This window comes from Corvus kubaryi, unplaced genomic scaffold, assembly GCF_017639235.1.
Source record: "Corvus kubaryi isolate FWS band 111438036 unplaced genomic scaffold, C.kubaryi_AGA036_p1.0 37265, whole genome shotgun sequence".
Classification (NCBI taxonomy): Eukaryota; Metazoa; Chordata; class Aves; order Passeriformes; family Corvidae; genus Corvus; species Corvus kubaryi.
Genome location: NW_024581080.1, coordinates 3270273 through 3292903, shown reverse-complemented (window position 1 = coordinate 3292903; position 22631 = coordinate 3270273). Strand labels below are relative to the sequence as shown.

At 47.5% G+C, this 22631-nt stretch overlaps 1 protein-coding gene across 13 annotated transcripts in view; it reads left to right on the top strand.

Annotated features, from left to right (window-relative positions):
* Positions 1 to 826: 826 nt before the first annotated feature.
* ANK1 (ankyrin 1) overlaps positions 827 to 22631 on the top strand; it is a 55766-nt gene continuing 33961 nt past the window's right edge. For 4 of the 13 annotated variants that reach the window (XM_042024960.1, XM_042024955.1, XM_042024956.1 and 1 more), the window contains exons 1-2: positions 829 to 1775; positions 19477 to 19569. In XM_042024960.1, the coding sequence (XP_041880894.1) occupies positions 1650 to 1775; positions 19477 to 19569 (219 nt within the window). In that variant the 5' untranslated portion in view covers positions 829 to 1649. Of the gene's footprint in view, positions 1776 to 19476; positions 19570 to 20118; positions 20233 to 22631 lie in introns of those variants that run through there. The other 9 variants (XM_042024962.1, XM_042024959.1, XM_042024954.1 and 6 more) reach the window with 7 other exon arrangements.

Sequence of the window (22631 nt, the reverse complement as noted above, 5' to 3'; positions counted from 1 at the left end):
AACTGTATGATGAACCAAACTTTTTTCCTGATTTTATCACACTCCTTGGTCTATGAGTGAAGCAAAAGAACTGGGGGAACTTCAAAGGGAAAAGAAGCAAAGGGGAAAAATGCAAGAAAACTTACTCTAGCAAAAAAGTGACCTACAGTGTCTGTACAATTGTTTGCATCTCAGCTTCCTGCCAGTCTAAATAACCCGTGACTGTCGGGTAGTTGCTGAGGAACTCACATTAATCCCTGCTTTGCCATCTTTCAATACAGAGGGACCACTACTGCCTAGAATTTGGGGAGCCAGTTCCAGAAAAGTGCAGCATTTGCAGAGCTTCCACCTGGGTAGATAGTTTTCCCATGGGTGCTTTGCCCCATGGGTTTGCACCTAGGCAATGTTTTTTCCAAGGGACAAGAATTGAGCTGATAAAGGCAGGGCTGCTCAGAGGTGCCTGAACAGATAAGCACACTTTGCTGCAGGTGATGGTGTGGCCCCCACCAAAGAGCCCACCCCGAAAATCCCACCCGGTTTTATCCTGGCCCCCTCACACACTGGTGCCTTGTGCAGGAACCAAAGGTTTCCAGACCTGACCCCTGGGTACCAACATGGATTTGTTTGTGCTTTTGGAAGACAGCTGCAGGTGAAATGTAGGGCTGCGTGTGGAGAAGGGATGGCTGACACTCTGGGAGTCTTGCCTAGGTATCCTCAGAGAGGATTTGAGCTCTGGTGATGCCTGGGTGGGCAGGAGCTGGTGGCTTGGGTTTACTTTGCTGCTGCTGTGTAAAGAGCAGACGGAACCCTTCATTTCTGTCTCCACAGCTAAGATCCCTCCCCTCCTCTTGCTGCTCACTCAGTGGAGAGATGCGAGGAGGAAAGGATGCTGCTAAGCTGCACTTTGCTCCAGTACTTGGCACATCCTTTGCAGTATTGGCTGTTTTCTGAGCAGAGATGCTGCCTGCCTGCTAACCGATGCAGCCATTCCCTACTGCTCCCCTTGAAAGAAGATGGAATCGTAACCCAGAGAGTGAGTGAGTGATGCAGCTGCTGCACAGAGACTGACTGGGAGGAAGAAAATTGGAGAGACTGGAATATGTGCCTGCCTCAGCAGCACTGCAGTGGTAAAGCCCCTGACTGAATACGTGCAGGTTACTGTTCTTTAGGCATTGCTACAGAGAACTCAGGAGTCGGATGAAATGCATCGGCCTCCTTTTTCACTGCTTCTCTATTGTCATCATGCATTAATTGCTGGGAGTTATTTTCCTTCCTGTGGCTGACTGCCTGCATCTCTTCGCATACTGCAGGAGAAACAGTGAGGGAGAGAGCACCAATCCAGTGTCCTGTCCCACAAGAAGGCTTCTGCATGATGTGCCAGCGCAGTCAGGGGCTGCTGCAATGGTGCATAGAACCTCTGGAACAGCTGGATTTGGGATTATTAACGGTTTCTAAAGGTGTCCCAAACTGCATCTAGCAACTACGTGGAGACATTGGCTGTCCTTTGGGGCTTACTGACTGCTTTCAATTTTCCTCTCGTTACTGCTTTCATGCTCATCTGGGTCGACAGCATTTGAGTGAGGGGAACATACTTCCTTGGCCAGGAGTCGGAGGGTGCTGCCCAGAAAGTGCAGGTGTGAGCTCTGGAGGGGACTGCAGTCTGACCAGCCATGGCTCAAGCAGCTAAGCAGCTGAAGAAAATCAAAGATATTGAGGCTCAGGCTCTGCAGGAGCAGAAAGAGAAGGAAGAATCCAACCGCAAGCGCAGGAACCGTTCTCGGGACCGGAAGAAAAAGGTCAGTGGCATTGGGGCGAGCAGCCCTATATCCAGGTGTGGTTGTGACAGTGAGTGCTGTTTGTGTTTGGGGGGTGTTGGAGGGTGGGGAGAGAATGACAGAGGGGCAGCCTAGTCTCTGTACAAACCTGTGTGCAGTCAGCACAAGAAACAGTCTGTCAAACAGAGGACAACTTTTGGGACCAGAAATCTGCTGTTTACCCTGACAGCTTGCAGGGAGTGGGGGGAGGGAGGGAGCACGGATATAAAGAAGCCTAATGAAGGGGAAAGGGAAGTGGGGGGTTTATCAAGGCAGCTTAATAGACTCACTCAGCCCAGTAACAGATTTGATCTCTAAGATAAAATTGCTGGTTTCTAGCTTCCTTCCATTTCCCACAATCGCTTTTTGCGTTCAGAGCTAAGGGACAAGAGACCCCCACCCGTTTCTCTCGTGAAGGACTAGTGTTGATATCCACTCTCTCCCTTGCTTAATCTGCACCAGAATACTGAAACCAGGGCATAGCGGGAGCAGACCCCTAACAGAGAAGGCGTGTTTGTGCAGAGGACTGTGGGCTCTGCTGCTCCTGGGGGCAGGCTATATTTGTGCATGGGACGTGGGTCATCTTTCCTTGCTGGCAGCAGGTGAGGAGGATCAGGGGCAATGAAGAAGTGTCTGTCCCTTCTGCTGACACCAACATGCTGGAGCCTGGGGTCTGCCAGCTGTTTCGAGCTGTAGCTCCTCTCTGGAAAGTCACTGCCAGATTTTTCTTGCTTCCAGCTTCCTGCAGGAGTGGGCATGTTGCTAAGATAGCTTTGCTGCCCCTTGAAGACCTCTTGAATCTGAATGTTCTTCTCACAGGAGGGTCTGAGGGTATATGTGCTATGCACCAGTGCAGAAAGGCAGTGAGGAGAGAGGTGAAACCAAGGATAATCAAGGGTATATCTGATAGGAGGTTATGACACAGGAATTCTTAGGTGGGCTCCTCCTCTGCCTTTACCCAAAGAGCTGGAGACTTCCATGTGCCTCTGTGAGCAGGAGCTTCACAGCAGAGCTTTGCTGTTGGAGCGTCTTAGTAGCTGGGCCCTGAGAGTACTGAGGAGTCTTGCTTTTCTTAAAGCTAGGCCGGGACAACCTGGAGAGGTCTGTGTCCACAGAGAGCAGCTCATCAGGGGGAGATCAGTGGACACATCAGGACAGATGTGAGGTGTGCAGGCAGCAGCTGGGGAGTTGGATATGGGGGTCATTCAGCTGCCACACTGTCGTGTCAGATGCCTCCTTCTCCAGTGATAATAATTGCTCGGTGCCTGCAGGTCCAGGACTGTTCCCTGCAGTACTTGTACTGGAAGCTGATGGAGCAACTTGCCTCTCACATTGCCAGAGGGCTGTAAAGGGGATCTTATGTGAAGAACCACCAAATCAGGTCATTCTTCTATTGGGCCAGCTCTCTCTTGTTAGCCCCTGCCCCAAAGCCTCAGTGTCTCTAGTGATAGTGCTTTTCCTGTACAAGTCTCCTCGGGGCCAAGCAGAGGCGTACCAGGATGTATTGGAATTTCTCATTCTGTTTTGCTGCAGCAGTTGTGGGGATTTGATTTGTGTTAGGTCAGTGTCTTTTAGTGCCCTGTGAGCCTGCATGGGACTCGTGTCGTGTCCATGCCAAAGGCCCTTGCACCGGCTGCTGGAATATACTGAAATCACTGTGGTGTCATTGGCTCCTTCTCTTCCTCTGCCAGTGCCTTCCAGCTGTATCTTGCTTTGTAAAGCAGACACAGGCTCTTTGGGGCAGAGACTGTTCATTCACTTGATGTTTGTACAGTGCAGGGTATCAGTGTCTTGTCTTTCTGGTTGAGCCCACCAAGCATAGCTGCAGTGAAAGTTAGTAGAGGCATGACCTATGATCCAGGGAAGTCCTAGCGTGACATAAAGCAGAGAAGATGGCCAGAATGAAGGAGATGACGACCTCAGAAGAAATTTCTTCTCATCCCATGCCATGTGAGCTGCTGTTATGAGCTGTTATGTCTTCAGTTTAGTATCCTTTAGCATTTCCTGGAATTTTTGTGTGGTTGTATGTGTCCCATGAACAGCACGGTTGTATCCTGCAAGAACCTTGTATTCTGTGATACTTGGAGTCAGTGAGTTCTGTTATTTAATGCTGTGTAGCCCAAAAACCTTCTCCTTGGACCATGATTGTATTTGTTGCTTTCCAGTTTCCATAGCAATTTCTTGGGTTTTGTATTAAGTGCATGTAACGATAACCTGATTGATCTTGTACTGTCCATTTTTGTGCTCTGTACCTCTTGTTTGTCTCTTGGCACAAGGACGGTCCAGACGTATAACCTTGTCACTCCTCCATTATTCCCTGCACCCAGCCTTTGTAACTCAGGATGATGACAGCTGAGCTTTCATTTGACAGGGGCTGCATCAAGGGTTTAAGGAACAGTATCTTGTCACTCATCTGTGCTCCCTGTCCAGCCCAGGCATACTTGTGCTTTGGGTGGAGCTGTCACATGAAACAGCCAGGCATGTCCTGAAGAGTGTTTCTGCTCTGTGTGTTCTGCAGGGTGGCTGGAGGTTGTCTCAGTCTTAGGATGACCCCAGAGAGCAAACGTTCAAGAGTCCTGTGTGTTCCCACATTTCGTGCAAGTGCTGAACTGTGAGGACTTACCAGGGCTGTGGCATGATGTGTTAATGACTTCTGAGGATGCCCTGCAGACAGGAGGTGTGACAGAGAGCAGACGTGAGCAAACGAGAGTGTGAATTAACAGAAGTTCACTGCCATTAGAGAATCTGCCAAGCGTCATCTGGGTTGGCTTCTTGCTGTTCCTGCTGCAGGATCCTAGCTTCAAATCTTTGTGCATTTTCCTTAGATGGGCAGTTTACAGGGGACCAGAGCCATTCTGTCATTGCTGCAGCGCTGCATGTGGAGTTTCTGATGTGGCCATCTGCACTGACAGGGAAGTAGTGATTGACAGGAACGATACCTGTGCTTTGGATGCAGCTATATGTCTCTTTTTTGTGGTTTTGAGAGGCAGTCATAGTCAAGAGCACTTCCTTCCTTTCCCTGCAGATGTGGTAAGGCTACCTCGGCAGGAAGCCCTCACTGGGAAGTCATGCAGAGCACTTCAAAGACACAGTCCTGTCTTTGCCAGGGTCAGTGGGCAACAGCAAAACACATTGTGGAAAAAAAATGTTCCAATGCTGTTTATGAGGCAGCTCTCTAGCTTGTTATATGAACACAGTTATTGAGTCCTTTTTGAGTTGCATGTGACTTATTGTAGTTATGTATTAAAGATAGAAAACAGACCAAATCCCTTGCCAGGAAATCTGGAAGTGTTGGCAGAGCTCACCAAATGGATTCTTAGAAAGGGCCCAAACGCCCAAACCGTCCAACCCCCAAACTGGGGCCCAGAGGACTTGGATTGCCCTTTGTCTCAAACATACATGTACAAGCAACTTGCAGCTGTACCAGGTGAGCTGTACCCACAATCGATGGCTGGTGGCATTGTAACCTGACGTGCTTTGACTGAGACTAATAAATAAAAGTTAGTACTTCTATGAAAATCTTTCTTCCTATTGAAGTGTACTTATTCTGGTACTAAATTCAGCCAAATATATAGTCAAGCATAAACAGGGGCAGACACCTTCATCTGCCTCTCTCCAAAGATGCAGATTCCAGCTGTGCTTCTCAGTGGGCATACAGGATCCATGGAGCAGGAGGCTGGAACCTCTAAAATGTCTATGACAAGAATTCTGTGCAGCAAATAGCAAGAGGACTTGAATAACAGCAGCAGTGCCAATAATGTCCAAAGAACTCATCAAGTGCACATGAGAGAGGATACTCTGTCTGTGTGCAGCATAACCGGGGCTACAGTATTAAATAGCAATCCAACCAAAAGCTTGAAGGGAAATTCTTATGATGATTCCTATCAGTGTTTAAATTATTAGTATGAAAGATGCAATACATCCTCTGGGAACATTCAGAACAAACTTTGCTTGGGCATCTAAAGAACAAATGAGCAAAGCTGCCTGAATTTACCACTTTCTTTTTAAACTTTTTTTTACTTTTTTTTTCCTGATGGGGGCGGGCAGGGAGGATACAGTGAGGAACGAACCTCTTTTCTCTTTCTGCTTCTGCCTACTTTCTTTGTCTCTCAAGTGTTCAAGGGTAAGACAGTCTCTTGTTATGGATTTGTAGAGCATCTCCCACAATGCATTCTTGAATCGTAAGTGCTTCCTAATAAGAAACTCCCTGCATAAAACTCCTTGGCTTTTTTCTAGTTGATAGTTTCCTGGAAACAGCATGCAGACCAGCCTGAAGGCTCATGGATCTCCACAGCACAGTCTGGCACCCATCCTTAGTGCAGTACTGCTTCTGCATGCTGCAGCAGGAAATGTTTTAGTGCTCAAGATTACACACTGAAATACATCCTGCCAGGAGAGGTTGGGAGGGTGCTTTGGAAAGGGGAGACAGGAAATTTGTGAGAGTGGGTTTGAATTATGTGGGACAGCAAGAGCAAGGTGTTTCCATTTGGCAGGAGCTCTTCCATTTGGCAGAGAGCTTTTCCTCCAGCTGGAGAGAAATGGTGGGAAAGGGCTAAGGGAGGACAGAGGATCAAGTGACCCCCTTCCTATATTCTAGCATGGATAAGGGATAAATGTGGGCAATTAAATGGCTGATAACAACTGTCAGAAGAAACTCCAAGCTGAGGTGTGTGAGGTGACTTGGCAGAGGCAGCACTGAGATGATTGCGGCGACATGGAGGATGCTGATGAGAATGCTTTTACATGGATGAATTTTTCCATCCTTAGGAAGCTAGGTCATGTGGTAACTAGATCAAGTCAGGAAGGGTTTGGACCAACAGCCACAAACTCAATCAGACAGAGGAGCAATTGCAGATGATTCCTTAGAAGGACAGTTGAACAGTCATATAGGGTGACCATGCTTGTGCTTGTTGTGGGACAAGCAAAAGAGGTCACTCAATGACTGTTCACTGATAGGGTGTATCAGGGTGGTCTGAGCTAAGGATTCTGAGGTAGAAAATCAAGACACCTCTGTCAGAATTATGCAATAAGCACATGAGAAACTGGGGTGAGAAATCGCTGCTGGAGTGCTGCCAAGGAGCAGCCACTGGGTCTGTTCTCTCTGCTCCCCTGCATCCTTTCAAATGGCTGTTACTTTGCAGCAGCCTTCAGCTTGCACTGGGTTTTGAGAGGATGCAGAGAAAAGAATGATGAACAGAAGGAGGGCAAAGGATTTCAGCAGACCCAGCTGCAGATGGCTCAGAACATCCTCATGATAACTGGACTTCTGAGCTCCACTGTGTCCTGCTCCCATGGATATCTGGCCACCGTACCACCACTGAATTAGGCTACTGAGATTCTTGCATTCAGTGGCAGTAGCTCCTGCCAGAGAGGTGACGTGGCTGGCTGTCAGCCACCTGGGTCTTCAGTAGCTGCTGGGAGCTGTGCTGGTATCTTACCTGCAAGCTGGAGCTCATCAGCAGGAGAAAGGACCATGCCGCCTGCAGAGTCTCAGAGCACAAGAGCTGCTTTGTCTCCTTTCCCCGTGATGGGGTGGGGTGAACAGGAGTGGAATATGGGCATCTGGATGTGGGGGATGTTGGGTAGGAGCAGAATCCACTTCTGCAGGGATTCGCTGGTGGGAGAAGGCACTGGGGGGATGTTGGTGCTGTTCTGCACTGCTGCTCTGCAGGCTCTTAAATTATTCAGGTAATAACAGCATCTGAATGTGCTTGGTGAGCCCGCTGTGCTGAAATGAGGTGAGCAGTATCTGAAACCTTGTAGCATTCAGAAATCTGTTTCAGGAGCAAGTTATTTCAAGCTGTGCCCTGTCCCCTGAGCCTGGCACCTTGGCCAGGACGTCTGCGCCAGGAGGCCACTGGCTGAATGCAGGGATGAACCCTGAGTAAATGCTTTCAGGAGGGTGATCACGAAGGACGGTGTCTCCGTAAAAGTCCTGCACATGGTAGCCTGGTGGGCTTAGTCTACCCACCGTAGAAAGCCACCTGCACTGTGGTGAAGCTGAGGTGCAGCAAGGTAGATCTGAGCTCAAAGGAAAGCAGATTTACAGAGTACTAAAATTAGAAGTTTAGTCTAAATTATGCTAATTTGTTTTAATTGTCTATGTGTGTCAAGGTTCTTCAGAAATGTAACCTCTCTGTGGTGGTCTGGAAAGGTGCAGCATCACTGGTGGTGTGATGAAAGGATGGATTAAGGATGGTAGATATTTCTGGGTTCCCTGGCCTACTTACATCTTTCTTGCAGTCCTAACCCCAGCTCTCAAAATGCCATGAGGGTAGGTTCTGAAAGCGTTAGCTCTGGATTGAATAGGCCAGATGGTTTTGTTAAAACCTTTGATGAGCAGAGGGCAGCTTCCTAGGTACAGGGAAGTTTCTGGCACCTTCTCCCTCTAAGGCCACTTCGCAGCATGACAGAACCATCCGAAAATTCTCAATTTTCTTCCACAGCTGATTATGTCATGTTTTGAACCTCAACTCTGCAAGCAGCAGCAAAAAATTCAAGCTCCCTTCCTATTTGCAAACCAGATTTTGCTGACTGGGTGAAATGTTAAGCCAGAGCCATACATCTCTGTGTAGGGGCTGCAAGTGTAGGGGACTGTGTTAAATCTATGGCTTCAAAATGTTACATCCTCAGTGAAAAATCTATAGCAGAGACAAAGCAGCAGGTATTCACTGAAGTGTCTTGGGAGGCAGAAGGAGAGAATGCAGCAGCAGGAGAGCATTTAGAAAACAGACGAGGTTTCTATATTTGTGCAGAGATGAGGAAGGAAGGAGAGAGTGTGCGCGCGCATGTTTGTGCCTGTGTGGCCAGGCCACCAGGAAGATTCCTGTTCAAGAGAAAACGTACTCCAGAAAGACAGCAAGCAGAAGTGAAGGCTATGGTCCTTCACTACACTGTGGTGACAGGACTTTGCAGGGTTTGTGGGGTGCATTCATGTGCCTATGTTGGAACTTTTAAATGGGAAATGCAGGGAACAGCATGATGAAACCCTTCGGAGAATATAAACTATGTTTGATTTTTTAACCAGTGTGATAGTTTCTGCAAAGGATTAATAAATATTGTCACCTTCTTACAGTGTCATTTCTCCAGCAAACTAAGGTGTCCAGATACTCTGCAGGAAATGCTGTGTATTGAGTCCATTTAGTTCCTTCATTGATGCCATGCCTGGAATGAGGAGCATTGTGTCTTTTCTAGGACTTGCTCATTACAACACCAATCAAAGAATAAGATAAATACTGTAAGAGTGTGCTGTTTGGTGGGTGTGACAGGTGTGGGGTGAGTGAAACACAGGTTCAGCTTTAACAATACACTTGTCTGTGTACCAAGCTCTTTATTCCATTTATCTGAATATGGAGCAAAAGAGTAAAAGGTCTTTTTTTGGTCTGACTAGAAATCAGCTGTGTTGATTCACAGTCATCACTCTGCTGATGACTGAAGTGTGAGCTTTTACTGTGTGCTATAACCATATGCATACGTCTTGTAGGTTCTCAAACTGATGTTTGAATCAATAATATTCTACTGTAAATGCTTTCCATGGATTTGATTATAATAGTAAATAGTATGTCCTTAAATAAGATGCTAAACATTAATAATCCCTTGTTCTTGACTTGTGAATCTCTGTGTGGAGTTTCTCTTATTTTGGAGTGGTTTTTTATTTATTTCGCCTCTCCATTTCCCTTGTGGTGAATGAAAGTACTCAGGCTGACAGTGGGAACAGGGAGTGGACTAGAAGGAGGTGGTGTGCCAGAGAGTTCTAAGAAAGGTAAATCTTACTGAATTGGCTTTTGATGTTAGAGTTGCCTTTACTGCAGTGGGGAGTGTTTTAGTTCTTCCCATCTTTAATGCTGAAAGAGAAGTTGCATCTGTGGGACACTGGCTATGGCACGGGGAGCTTTCAGCTCTAGAAGATGCCTGCGTGGGATCAGTATTTGTCCTGAAGGCTTTAATTTTCTATGCTTTTTCATTCTTCAGCTCTTTTCCTGGCAGAATCACCTTAGCTCACAGTGACAGTAGGTTTGGTCCAAGCAAGAATTGCTCAGTGGAGCATGGCATGGCAGCTCTCTTTACACGCAGCTTGGACGTGCCACTGCACTGATGCATAGCAATGTGCTCCTGTTCAAGAGCAGCACGGTGGTCAGCAGGCTGACCCCCTTTCTGTGAGGACTGGGAAAAAATGCTTCCTGTCAGCCTGCCGTCAAATGGCTGTGGAGCTGAGGTTGCAGTAAGAGGAGCTGCAGTATCACAGGGCAAGAGTATAAAATATCTGTTGCCCACCAGTACTGTATCAGCAAAACTGCTTTCAAAACTTGTGAACTCATCCCTGCCAGTGGTGAGATTTGCTTCTCAGACCTGTCCAGGAAGTCCTCCAAGGTCAGCAGCAGTTCAATAAGGCATAGAGAAAACACCTTCTTTCCATTCCAAATGTGAGGCAACAGCATTTGCTGTCTTCTGACAACATTTCACAGGGATCAGCAGCACTTGCCTACAGGGCCTCTCTGCACAGTGCGTGGCACCACCATCATCTTCAGCAGAGGGTCAGCGAGGGACATTTATTCTGCCTTTCCTGTATAGACAGACACTGTGAGTAAATTGCAGATATTTGGGAAGAGGAGCTGACATCTTTCACTAATTCACTTTGCTTTAAAGTCATGCCTTGGAGCTAAGAAAACTGTGAAGACACTTGGAGCAGCTGATTGAGAGACTCTGCTCACAACTGCAGTAGTGATGCAACTTCCTCATGAAACTTGGAGGTAAGGTTCATCACTGAGAAGGGACATTGCTTATTGAGAGCTTTAGTCTGAACAGACTTTTTGTCTCTGCAGAGGTGGTGTGTTTTTTGTCTGTTTTGTTAGGAATAAATGCAGCATTTTCCCTGGAGAAAGTGCACAGTAATAAGCTATGAACCTGTAGTTTGTTCTTGACAGTAAGAACCTGCTGTAAAACACTGAGAAAAAGAAAAGAAAAAAGATCAGAAGAGGAAGAGGCTTCAGAGTTTCCTTTACTGTTCTTTGGAGATTTCTGGAGAAATAAACAAACACCACAAATGAAGCAAGTAACATGATTTTTGTCCTCTTTCTGGAGCTGCAGCTGCTGCAGTCAGCTCTCCAGCCTCAAGCTGTCTGCTGTTTACTGCCAAGCTTTGCCAGCAGGTTGCTGGGATAATATTAGGCTTTTTTAATGACAAAGGGTGCCAGGAAAATAGATATATATAATTTTTACATTTAAGTTAAAAGAAGTATATGACATGCCAGCGATCTGACTGGGAGGTGCCATGAAACAACAAAGAATCAAGGAATCTCTTTAAGTGCCCAACCATGAAAACAAGGACCTAATTTTGGCTATGTTTTTAAAGACCAGCATGAATAAACATGCATGCAAACATGTTTGGAGGATGTTATGCCTCTGAAGAGGCACTAAGGGTTGCAATAAAGTAGGAGGACAGAGTAAAATGCTGGAGGCTTCCAGCAGGCCCGTGTTCCAAACCATGGTCAACAGGTAACACAGCAAAGCAGCTGTAATAGAACTGGTACTCTCACATATCTGCCACAGTGGGCATCCAAGCCAAAATGGTTTCTCAATATCTGCCTGCTGGCAGGTGAAAATGGCTCGTCTTTTCTGTTGAAAAGAACTTGAAGGAGCCAAAAGAGGAAATAATAGGATTTCTTTACTGTTTAATTCCATTCACAGACAAGCACAGCCTTAGTAGTCTTAATCTGTAAAGCAGATACGTAGGCTCCCTCAAGAAGTTAAGAGGAGGAGATCTAAAGTTTTAGGTTGAACTGCTTTGTGAGCATCCTCTATAGTTGCTGTCAAAGATGCTGTGATACTTTTCACAACAAAGTGTTTGTGTGGGTGGATTGACTCTTCTGTTCAGCAAAAATCTTTCTTAGGTAATTGCATTCTGTTTCTTTGGAGCCCCTTGTTTCCCCACCTCCTGGAGTTCTCTGTAGCATTTCTGTGGTCTGCTGAAGGCTACCTCCTCTTACTCTGCATATGGGATCACTAGTTTAGCAAGAGGGCAAAAGAATACAAGGAAACTTTGCAGCTGTGGAGTAGGCTGAATCTTAAAATGAAAGTGGTGGGAATGACAGAATGCAGGACACATGTTCTCTATGTAGAAGAGAGACTACTCTCTGAAGTAGGAAACTACTTCAGGTTTCTGTGTTTCATATTGTAAAGTAAGTTCCCTCAGATATTTCAAGTCTTCCTCTCTGCCCCCACACTTCAGAGCTTCTTGGCTTGTACTGAACCACCCTGACCTCGCGGCTCAGTAAGGTAGGTGGATGCAGGGTCGGTGTCAAGCATTTCCTGGCACTGACAGCACTGGTTTTTTGCAAATCCTCAGGGAATCATAGTGCTAAATGCTACAAGAATGTTAATTTTGTAAGGTAAGCAATTGTGCAGTCATAAGCTCAGAGGTGTCCTTGCCATGCAGGGGATCTCTGTGCGCTGCTGGAGAGAGGATCAGGCAGCCAGCTCCTCCTGTGGTTGGCACAACTTGTGTGTCACATGGAATTACTTCCTCCTCTCTGCTGGGATGCAAGAGAAGATAGGGACTGCGTTGTGCTGCATCTTACTTGGCTCTGCTGGCTGTTCTAGCTGTTCATCCCTTACCAATTCCCCATTAACGGCTCTGGGGCCAGCACTCTCACGGGGCTCGGCTCCCAGCACTGATAACATGGAGTACCAGCATCCTATTTTTTATCATTAGGGGAAGGGGGATTTTTTTTTTTTTTTATTAATAACCCAAATAACGCTGTGAAATAGCACTTGTCTGACCTTAAATATTAAACTCCCTTAAGTGGGTGAGCTGGGGCACAGAAACAGCAGCGTGCTGGTAGTGATGGGCTGTGGAAGAAGATGAAGTGGTGCTGGACATCATTAATACTTTCTCCCTGGAGGGCCTTCCCTCTTCAGGGCAGCCAGGTGCTCTTCCACGCAGCTCCCCAGCTTCCAAATGGCATTTTTCACACTTTAAACATTTTGCACGCTTTGAGCAGATCTGAACATCAAAGGCTGGTGTATCCTGGCTCTGGCGTTACCATGGCAACAGTAGCTGAGAGGATTTGGATGTTTCTGGGATGGGATTTTGCTGCTGGGTGTGTTGGGCAGAATGGGGCTGCTCTTCTCACATCACTGCCATTGTGGGCACCATGCTCTGTGAGGGGATGGCCTGCCCCCGCCCAGGGGTGGTGCAGACCTCTGCGTCTGAACTGCTCACCTCAGCTCCCTCCAGTCTGGGAGAGGAGGAGGGGATCCTTCCCGTGCTATGCCACATGTGGAAGTAGGTCAGCTGAATTGTACCCTTAGATGTGCTCGTTTCTCTCTGCTGGCTCTCCAGGGAGCTGAGCACGGAGCCCTGCTTCAAGCGTTGTCTCTGTAGGAGCCCAAAACTGCTTCAGTGAGCCTACCCTTGGGATGTTGGCCTCAGATGCCTCTTCCATCCCCCTTCAGCTCCAGATATGCTGGATACGGTGGATTTCCAGGAGTGAACATAAAGCTGAGCTTTAAACACTGTGAAAATATGATATTGGTCTGGTTGGGTAGTGTGCTAGAGCAGCACAGTCAAGGGGCTGCTGTTGATCCTCACGGTGAGTCTGTCAAGCTGTGCGTCCTGGGCAAAATGCCGCATCCTCCTCCTTGTGTGCTGTAAAATGGCCCCTGGAAATTCATTGCTGTTCTGTGAACATTACTCATTTGGGTGACTCTAGCATCTCCAGCCAATATCTGCTGAGGGGACAAGCACGTGTGTGACTTACTTGGACATGCACATAGCAGATGTCCTTTGTGGGAGAGGGGGAGTGGGGGGTGGTGTGTGAGTGGAGATATGCACTTGAGACAGATGGGTGGTTTGATGAAGGAAAGCAGGTAATTCTGAGCACCCTGCCTATTCCTTGTGCTGTCACAGCAATAGACAACCCTCAGACTTGTGATCTCAGTGCTGTTGTCCTCTGCATACTACAGGAGAAAATATTTTTCCAAACTGCCTGAACATGACAGAGCAAGATCATGTTAGTGCAGACTGTGGTATTTAGGTACAGTGCAGACCTCAGAGACTGGGTGGCTGAGAATAAAGGTACACTGAAAGTGTGGGGCAAGATCTGAGTTCTGGCTCTCTGGCTTAATGCTCAGGAGCAAAGCAGACTTCTTTCCAAGAGGAGCAGAGTGCAGCCTGCCAGGTGGGACTGTGCATTCATCTTTTCTCACAGGAGGTCAGTCCCTGCTGCCTCCAGGCATGCACTGCAGCCAAGTACTGGAAATCTCTTGGTTCTGAGATTCCCAAACAGGCATAACATTTTAGGGGTCTCTCAGTTATCTGTAATCTTGCAGTTACAGCAGGACCAGTGGATCCAACAGGATCAATAGCTGGGGTGGATTAACTGCAGCCTGAGAAGAGTCTTATTACATCTTTCAGATTGGTGCCTGTCTGAATGAAAGCTGAAATCTGCACCATGATCAGTAATTAAGAAGTGATCTGCCCTTGGCCCATATTGTGGGCATAATGCCAAATTCTGAGTTCCCAGAACCGGGGATTTTCAGATTCAGGCTGAGTTAGGTGATGCTTTTTGCCCCCAGAACTGCCTGGTCTTCAAAAGAGGTCAAACAGTAGGTGAGATGTGTTCTGGTCCACTGGATAAGAGAGCTGGATGCAGAGGCTGAACAATTTTATCTGTGCAGATATCTTCTTTGCAGCCAGGATAGCACAGTACAAAGCCATAGCATAAACAATGGGACATGAATATTCCTTTCCTTTGGGAGCTCTGCATCTCTTTCATGTCTTCACTCTGAGAATCTGACTTTCTGAGTTTTTATGCTTGAATAAGTATAAATAAGATAAATCAGTGTGATGACATTTTCAGTTGTGTTGCCTGGCTTGTTCAAATGATGAGTAAAAAGAACACTTGATAAGTTGTGGCAAGATGCCAGAGAGGCACATGCTATGAAGCTGTGTCTCTGCTCAATATGTGTGCAGGGAGGGGCAAAAGGCTGCTGAAACATCTTGGTTTGGGGCTCAGACTGCTTCCTCTCCAAGAACTAAATTGTGATTGTGCTGGTACAAGGCAGCTATCTCTTGGAGTAAGAGAGCAGTCTGCTTCATCTCCAAAATCATGCCAAAATCGTGCAACAGTGCACAGTTCAAGAAATACAATCTTAAGAAGATCTATTAAATTTGTATTTCTGAATTTCCTTTGGGAATCTCACAGATTAGATAGTTCTGAACTGATAAATGACCACAAAATGGTTTCTTAGATCAGGGCTATGACAGGAAGAGATTTCTTATTTCTAATAGCTGCTGAGCTTCGCAAACACAGTCCATTGGGTTTCTTTTCATTTGTTCTGTGCTTCTGCGTGCCGGTTTTTAGACTGATTTGGAGAGAAGTACCTGTAAATTGGCTTCCCCTCTGTCCCCCCAACAACAAAGGAGATGGAGAGGCAGCTAGAGAGCAAGGGTTGGAATATTTGTGTACAGCAAATCTTTGTCCCCCTCCCACCACATCACATTGCACAGCTCCTCCTCAGATGGAAAGGTGAAGAGCAGATGGACTTCTCACTCTGTTGCTCATGGCTGATGATTCCAGCACTTTGGAAACTGAGCATCACCTGTAAGAGAAGTAAGGCACCAGTGGCACCTATGGACTTCCTGTGAAGTCACAAAACACCATGCCAGAAGCCACAAACACCACAGGAAAGCAAAGCCTCAGGTGTATTATGTTCTGTGGGCTGCCTGCTCTGAGCTGCAGCATCTATCTCAGCTCTGCAGAGCATCCTTATCCATTTATTTATGCCTGCATCACTGCTGCTCTCTCCCAACAGGAAGAAGTGGCCTGACAGCGCCGCTGTTTTTCTGTGTACCTGCTGTTATCCATGGCTGGGCAGCAGTAGCAGAATTGCTAAACATTTAAATTATTCAGCTTCTGTTGTTGACTCAGCTTTTAAACTACATTGACATTTCCTGAGATAACAGCTTGCTGACTGGAACCTGGGAGCCTGGCTGGTCCTGGGAGCCTCAGCAGGAGCACAGGGAGCATTTTCCTCTCTAAGGAGAAAGGGGACATGCTGGAGTAAGGTGAACCCGTGTGTATCCATGTCCTTGCACCAGGAGGGTACTGCAAGTGCTCAGGGAGGAGCTGCTCCCTTCAGTGACTGCAGCCCTGGACTCATCCTGGCATCATTTCTCAAGTGGCTGACTTCAGGAAGGGCTGTGTTTCCTTCCCTGGGCAAAGGCACATACAGCTTCCTCAAAACATTAAATAGTCTTACACTATTTACTCTTCTCCAAGGTAGTGTGTGTAAGGTTCTCTGCTGCACACATTACACTCCTCATTCCCTTAAATGAAAGGAAGAACAGCTGAGGACAGACTGGCAGCAGCCAGCAAGTGCCTGGTGCTGGGCAGTCACTTCTCTGGTTACATGGCAGATACCAAAACCGAGGAAGGAGCCTTGCGTTCCTTCACAGCTACATCATCACACAGCTGAAGAGTTTCTCCAAAGGTCAGAGGCAGAACTCTGTATCTTGAAAAAACAAAACTCTTTGTAGCTGAAGGAGTAGTTCTCTTCAGAGACCTCTGCTCTGCCTTCTAAATTTCTCACAGAGCTTCTCTTCACCCCTGACTGCAGTTGCTGTTGGAATTCAATGTTTTCATCTCAGATGTGAACCCAGAATGCAGCGGCACTGAGTCACCAGGGATGCTGAGCCTCATCCCAGGAGCTGTCTCAGGATAGCAGAGGGAGAAACTAGTTTTCATGTGGGTATGATAAATATTATAGCATCCAGGGAACAGCACTTAAGAGAATACTGGAACCCTGGCTTGCAAAAATTCCCTAAAGCCCGCAGGGGTGCCCAGAGGTTGTTATTTGGTATTATTCGCTGTAATTCTTGGTCACTTTCCTCAACATGAATTTACTCTTTTTTAGACAATATTCCTGTTTTTTTCCAGTGTAAATAATGTCCCTTTGCAGATCCCCAGTTTAACTCTGTGTTAGCTTTTGTGAGTGCAACATGACACTGAGTCCAGCTTCCATTGTCTCTGAGGCCTTTACGGTGATGATCATATGCTTAGATGTCACTAAGGAGAGGATAGAGAACAAAATTTTGGAGAATGAGCAACCCAGACAATCTCAGTTCAGCATCTGGAAACAGGTAAGTGTTAAGGAACTGCCTGAGACCTTTGTCTTTTGAGGTGTTTTCATGAAAATGGAAAGAGCTTTTGGAATTAAAAGCTGTTCATTTATTAGTGTTGTATTTGTTATTTTTCAAGATCTCGGGCTCTGATTTCTCAGGCAGGGTTGTGCTCAGAGTGTTGGTTTCTCCAGAACTGCCAAGATGTTCCTGTTAGATATAACAGGCAAGATAACAGTGACAAACTGCTAGTAAAGCAAGTTGCTCTGAGGTATGGGTTTTCATCACTGATACATGCAACTCACCTGTCTACAGTTAGATGGGGGAACTTTTGGAGATGCCTCAGGTGAGGTGGTAATGAGTGAATGAGATCTACTAGAGGCACCAGTGGGAAGTGTTCAGGAAATTACAATTAACAAGGGACAGCAATTAATGGAGCAAAGAGACCAGTTTTCTTATAGGTAGAGCCTGCATGAGCTTCACAGCCTGGGAAAGAAATGGTTTTTAGTGTGTTATATACTCAAGACAAAGTGCTCTGTTCTCCCCAGTCTTCAGGGAAGGGAGAAAACAGATAGGTACCTCCCACCTCACAGGATCCCCTTTACTCATGCTTCCGAAATCTCCTTTACTTCTAGAGCTATAGATATGTGACTGATAGTAATATTAACACTGTGAACTCCATACAGTTGCCTCAAGATCCATGGGTCTGCTGCAGCCTGTGACCTGCCAGCCCATGTGGATGTCACCAACAGCCGAGGATACCTCAGCAACCTGAGCTCTGCGCTGTGGGAAAGTTTCTGAGGGCTGTTTGCAGGCAAAACTCCAGGTCTTAGTGGGAAAGCAGAAACTTTTGGCTTGGCCAAACTTGCCAGGACCATACCTAATGATAATATTTCTCTGTCAGAGGAGCTCTGACCCACAGACATATTGTATTTAGGCACTATACTCATTCCGCACCGTGGTAGAAAGGTTCTGCCTCAGTGGTGGGGACCTGGGACAATTCCATTTTATTGTGTCTGCCACAGCACCATGTGGTCACCATTCCAGACTCCACAGTCACCACAGCTGCTTCTTACTCCGCACACCGCCACAGGCCTTCCTTCCCTGTGCCCTGCTGTGGCTGTGGGCATAGGGTGTGCACAAGGGAGTCCCGGGCCAGAGGCCAAGGTGAGCCCCATGTTCCCTCTGGCAGTGTACAGGGCTTACCTCTCCCCTCTCCATCCTTGTGGAGGGTATGAGGTATCACTGGATTGCCAGAAATCTGTAGGACTGAGCCAGTCTGAGATTGGCCAAAGGATTTGCTGCCCCAGGGATTGTTCCATGCTTGAGTTTTCCTGTTCTGGGTTTGTGAAAGTCACCAGTGCCAGAGGTTGCACAAAGCAAAGCTAAACTGAATCTCAAAATGGGAGGGGTGAGGGGGGCAATCTCATGGGCACCGTTACACTGCTTTTCCCTGAGGTGTGCTAGGAGGAAAGCCCAGCTGGATTGTAGGGCACAGGCTAGGGCTTTGTCAAGTGTATACACTGTCCTGATGGATGCAGGATCTGGAGAAAATTTGCATTATGCTGAGGGAGCAACTTTGAATCGGTTCATGAGCTCTGGCTGGTAATGGCCTGTGTCAGAGTGTGGACTCGTGTTTGCATTCATGACATGCAGCTATGGGGCTGGGGGGAGTGGAACCAGGATCTGAGGCACTGATAGACACCGACTCAGTAGGTTCAGAGCAGCAACACTTTTTTTAGAACAAATATAGTGTGCCAGCCAGCCAGCAGTTGCAGTGCCCATCCTTTTGGCAACAAAAATTTGAGCTCTACCTGAACTGAAGGTGGAGTCTGTTCTATTTCAAATATCAGAGGGAATCTAGACTTCCAAGGAAGTGCTGAATGACTCTGGACAAAGGGAAGGTGTTTCCCCTAGACTGAGGTAAGGACTCTGCTTTGCTCTAATGCTAAACTTGGTCTTTGGTCAGTATAAAAATCTCAATTTCTATGTAATGCAAAGCATTTTGCCATCCTAACACGTTCTATTCATCTACTTTTCCTGTCTCTCAGCTCATATAAGCTTTTCTGGTGGTGTGCTGGGCTGTTTTATAGGAATCCCCTAGAGAGATACAGCTGGCAGAGCAGTAGTTTCTTTCTCTCTGAAGCTGCAAATATCACAAGCTGTTATTTATCTGTATATTGCCCAGGCCTTTCCAGGTGTGATCACTTCATGGCTGCGCATTCACTGGTTTGGCCCCAGCACCTGGCTGGAAGCACCTTGGCCTTCTTGACCCTGTAACTGGCAAAAAGGGCCAGGTGAATGGTAGCTGGAAATAGAAACCAAGCTGTGTGGCTCCCCTGCAGCACCCCAAGTCCTTTGCCAGGCTGGCCCCAGTTTAGCATCTGGAATAAAGATGGGATAGGCAAAGCACTAGCAAGAGGGATGACTCCTGCCAGCCAGGCGAGCATTACTCTGCAGGGTCACCCTGAGCTGGAGCACAAGGAAAGGGTGGGACGGGAGCGGTCTCCAGGAGCTCTATTCCTTTGGACAATTGGTGTGACTCCCTTGCGTATCTTTCAGAGAGGGCATGCACCAACCACTGTGGACCCCTTGCCTTCTTGCTGCAAGCAAGGATCTCCTGAAGGGATGCTGGAGCAGGAGTCTGCTGTGCAGGTAGAAGGGGGGAAGGGGCGCGTTCATTGTATTGTAGTTGGCTCTAGGCCCTACAAAGAGTCTGGAGCTGCTGTTGCTAGACCTCATTTGCCACTTCAGTTCCATCTCGGTGTCCTCCATTTGGGACTGTGCCCAGCCAAGGTCTGCAGGGACCTGTGAACAACCTGAAGTCTTCTGCTCACTGTCTCCAGCCCAGCCTGCTTTGTGTGGCACAGACCAAGAGACAGTGTGGTTCTGGCCATAGAGCTGTTTCATTTTGCTTTATATTGCTGAAGTTTCATCTTCCCTTGTATTATTTGAAGAGCAGGGTTCATGCACATGGGCTCCTCCCCATTAACAGTTCACAGATGTGTTTATGAAGTGTGGCTCAGGCATGACATTGACTAAACACTGTGCCCAGTCTGGCAACTCTCCCCAAGCTCCTGACGTGGGACAACCCGTAATCTCCAGACTCCAGACAGGAGCTTTCTTGTTGTGCTGGCTTGCAGTCAGGTGTGTGAGTGGTGATAGGGTGCAGTCCTGCTGCTGATAAACGTCTCCCAGCCTGCTCATGCTTGGTTTGGCTGCGGCATTCAGCATAAGTGGGTTGATCAGAGCTGCAGAACCTGGCTGTGCAGGGTGAGCTGACCTTCTGCAGCGATGACATGCATGCCTTACCTGAGGGTGAGTACTTGGGCATGGTCAGGGGTTTGATGGGCAGCAAAAGAGGAGAGGAATCAGGTTAGCTGGTTTGCACAAGGGAGTTTAGGTATATTCTGGCTGGTAATATGAACTTCAGTCCAAAGAAAATGCCTCTTCTCCCTGAACAGTTGCTGCTAAATGGACCTCAGACTGGCAGGAAGGGTTTGATGCCCTTCTTAGGTCATTGGTAACTTTGCCTAAGGTCATCCTTGGGGCCAGTGACAGTGCCTGGCATTGAAACCAGGTCCCTTGGTGCTGTATTTTCTTTGTCCTTCTCACCACTGCTTTGCTGGGAGAAGGGAGGTGCCCCAGGTATTGGTTTTTTTGCAGTATTATAATAGTAAATGTTGATTCCTGTGTTATCACCTCTCTTATTTTACCCCTCTGGAGCCATGGGACAGGTGCACAGGATGATGTTTCTCTTTCAGCACAGTGCTGCGCTAGCTCTGCTGTGGAGCACGTGGCTGTGCTGCAATGGCTTTGCTCGCGTGTCCTCACCGGGGATCTGCTGTCAGAGATACATTACCAGGCCTGTGCTTCTGGTGCTTTTCTGTCAATGCTTTCCTCCCTGCATGGCTTCCAGAGACTGCACCCCAAGCGCTGGCCAGGCAAGCCTGGCTTAAGTCTGAAGACAATAGATCTATGGTAGCCACAGCACAAGGACTGTACTGTGATACCACCCAGCATGCAGATCCCAGCAGAAAGCCCCCTTCTAAGTGCTTTTGTTCATGCAGGCAGGCAAAGCAGGTGTGGACTAGCCCTGCTGGAGCAGAGGTAGGGAATGAGTCAGAACAGACTGCAGAAATCAGGAGCAGTTTATAAGCGTCACTAGGAAAGAAAAGGAAGCTTCTCCACAGGGCACCAGGGCAGACCCTGACGGTATGATCTGGACTCCAGCACCTCACCTGAGCATGAGGGCACTGACAGAGCCCAGGGCAGGTTAAGGCTGGCCCAGAAGCTGTATCATAGTCCCAGGCTGACATCAGGCAGGCTCAGAGCATGTCTCTGATTCCCCCCTTGCACCGGCAGCCTGCTAGACCCCTCTCAGCTCCCCAGTGTTTATTGCACAGACCTGCCTAAAGCATGTCACGGTCCAAAAAAGGTAGTGCATTAGGAAAGTAAGAGAAAGCAGTTGCTGTGCTGCTGCATCTCTCTCAGCAGCTGTAAATGTTATGTTGTTAGAATAGGTGTAGTGCCTGAGCAAAAAGCTCTCATGTATTGTCTTCAGTCACAGTCTATATATTTTTGATGAGGTAAAAATAGCTTTTCTTTTTCAGGATATGCAGAGAGCAGAGGCTCCTGCTAACATCAAAGGAGAGTGACAGCTTTCCCCTGGGTGTGCGTGGCCTCAGCTGGCAGGAGCAGTAGCTGTGTTAATTCTTGCCTCGCTTTGGCTCTGTGTGAAAGGAAAGATGTTCTGGTCTCCTTTTCCTGTTCAGGTCTCTCGACCAGCCCCTGTTTCACTCTCCACTCTCCACTGCTGCTGGACCCAGCACTGTACTTCAAAGGGAAAGTGATAGTTTGCAAATAACAGAACAAGATCTTGAACATGTTACTTAGAAAATCCATTAGGCAGCAGGCAGGCACTGCAGGCTTTCACAGAGCTGTGGGCTGTAGCCCACCAGGGAATCCTTATCAGAAAGATCAGTCTGCTGTGTAGAGGCAGCTCCTTGCTGCCTTGCTCTGTGCAGATTAAGCTGTTTGTGATATCTGCCCTCCTCACAGTTCTGAACCTGTTCCAGCTGGAGCAGCCAGCAAAGGGGACCCATGAGCGGGGAAGGAAGGAGGCAAATGGCAACGCAGATGTCATCTGTGTCCAAAAATGCTCAGCAGGGACTGAGTTAACCTTGACCCTGACCTGTACCACCAGTGACAGTCCAGAACTACCTCTCCTGTTAAGAGTGCACAAAAATGGGCTTTCCAAAAGCTCATTACTCATGATTATGTAATGGTGGAGGATTGTGCATGTTGGAGAGGCCAGTCTGATGCTGGCACCCGAAAGCTTGCCCTCCCTTCAGTGCTGTAAAAAGGCTAAATGACAGGTTGCTTCCCTTCCCACAGATCTGCCAGGGACCTTCCTTCCCTTCTTCTTCTGCTTTGGGATTTCTCCTTTGCCAGTTGTGCCAAGTTCTTCTCCAGCTCTATCCTTTGGGAATGTGAGCAGATCTTTCACTTCCCGCATGCTCTGATTCACCTGCTGCGAGAAGGTTGAGCTACCCCTTGCATACTGCTCTGGGGATCTCTGCTGGGTGTATCAGCTATCAACCTCTGTGGTACATGCTTTGGGGCTGTTGTAAAATCTGTGCTAAGCAGAAAGGAGCATGGACGAAGGGTTTACTCAGGCTGGTGCATGAAATGAGAACAAACTGACTTGGCAGATG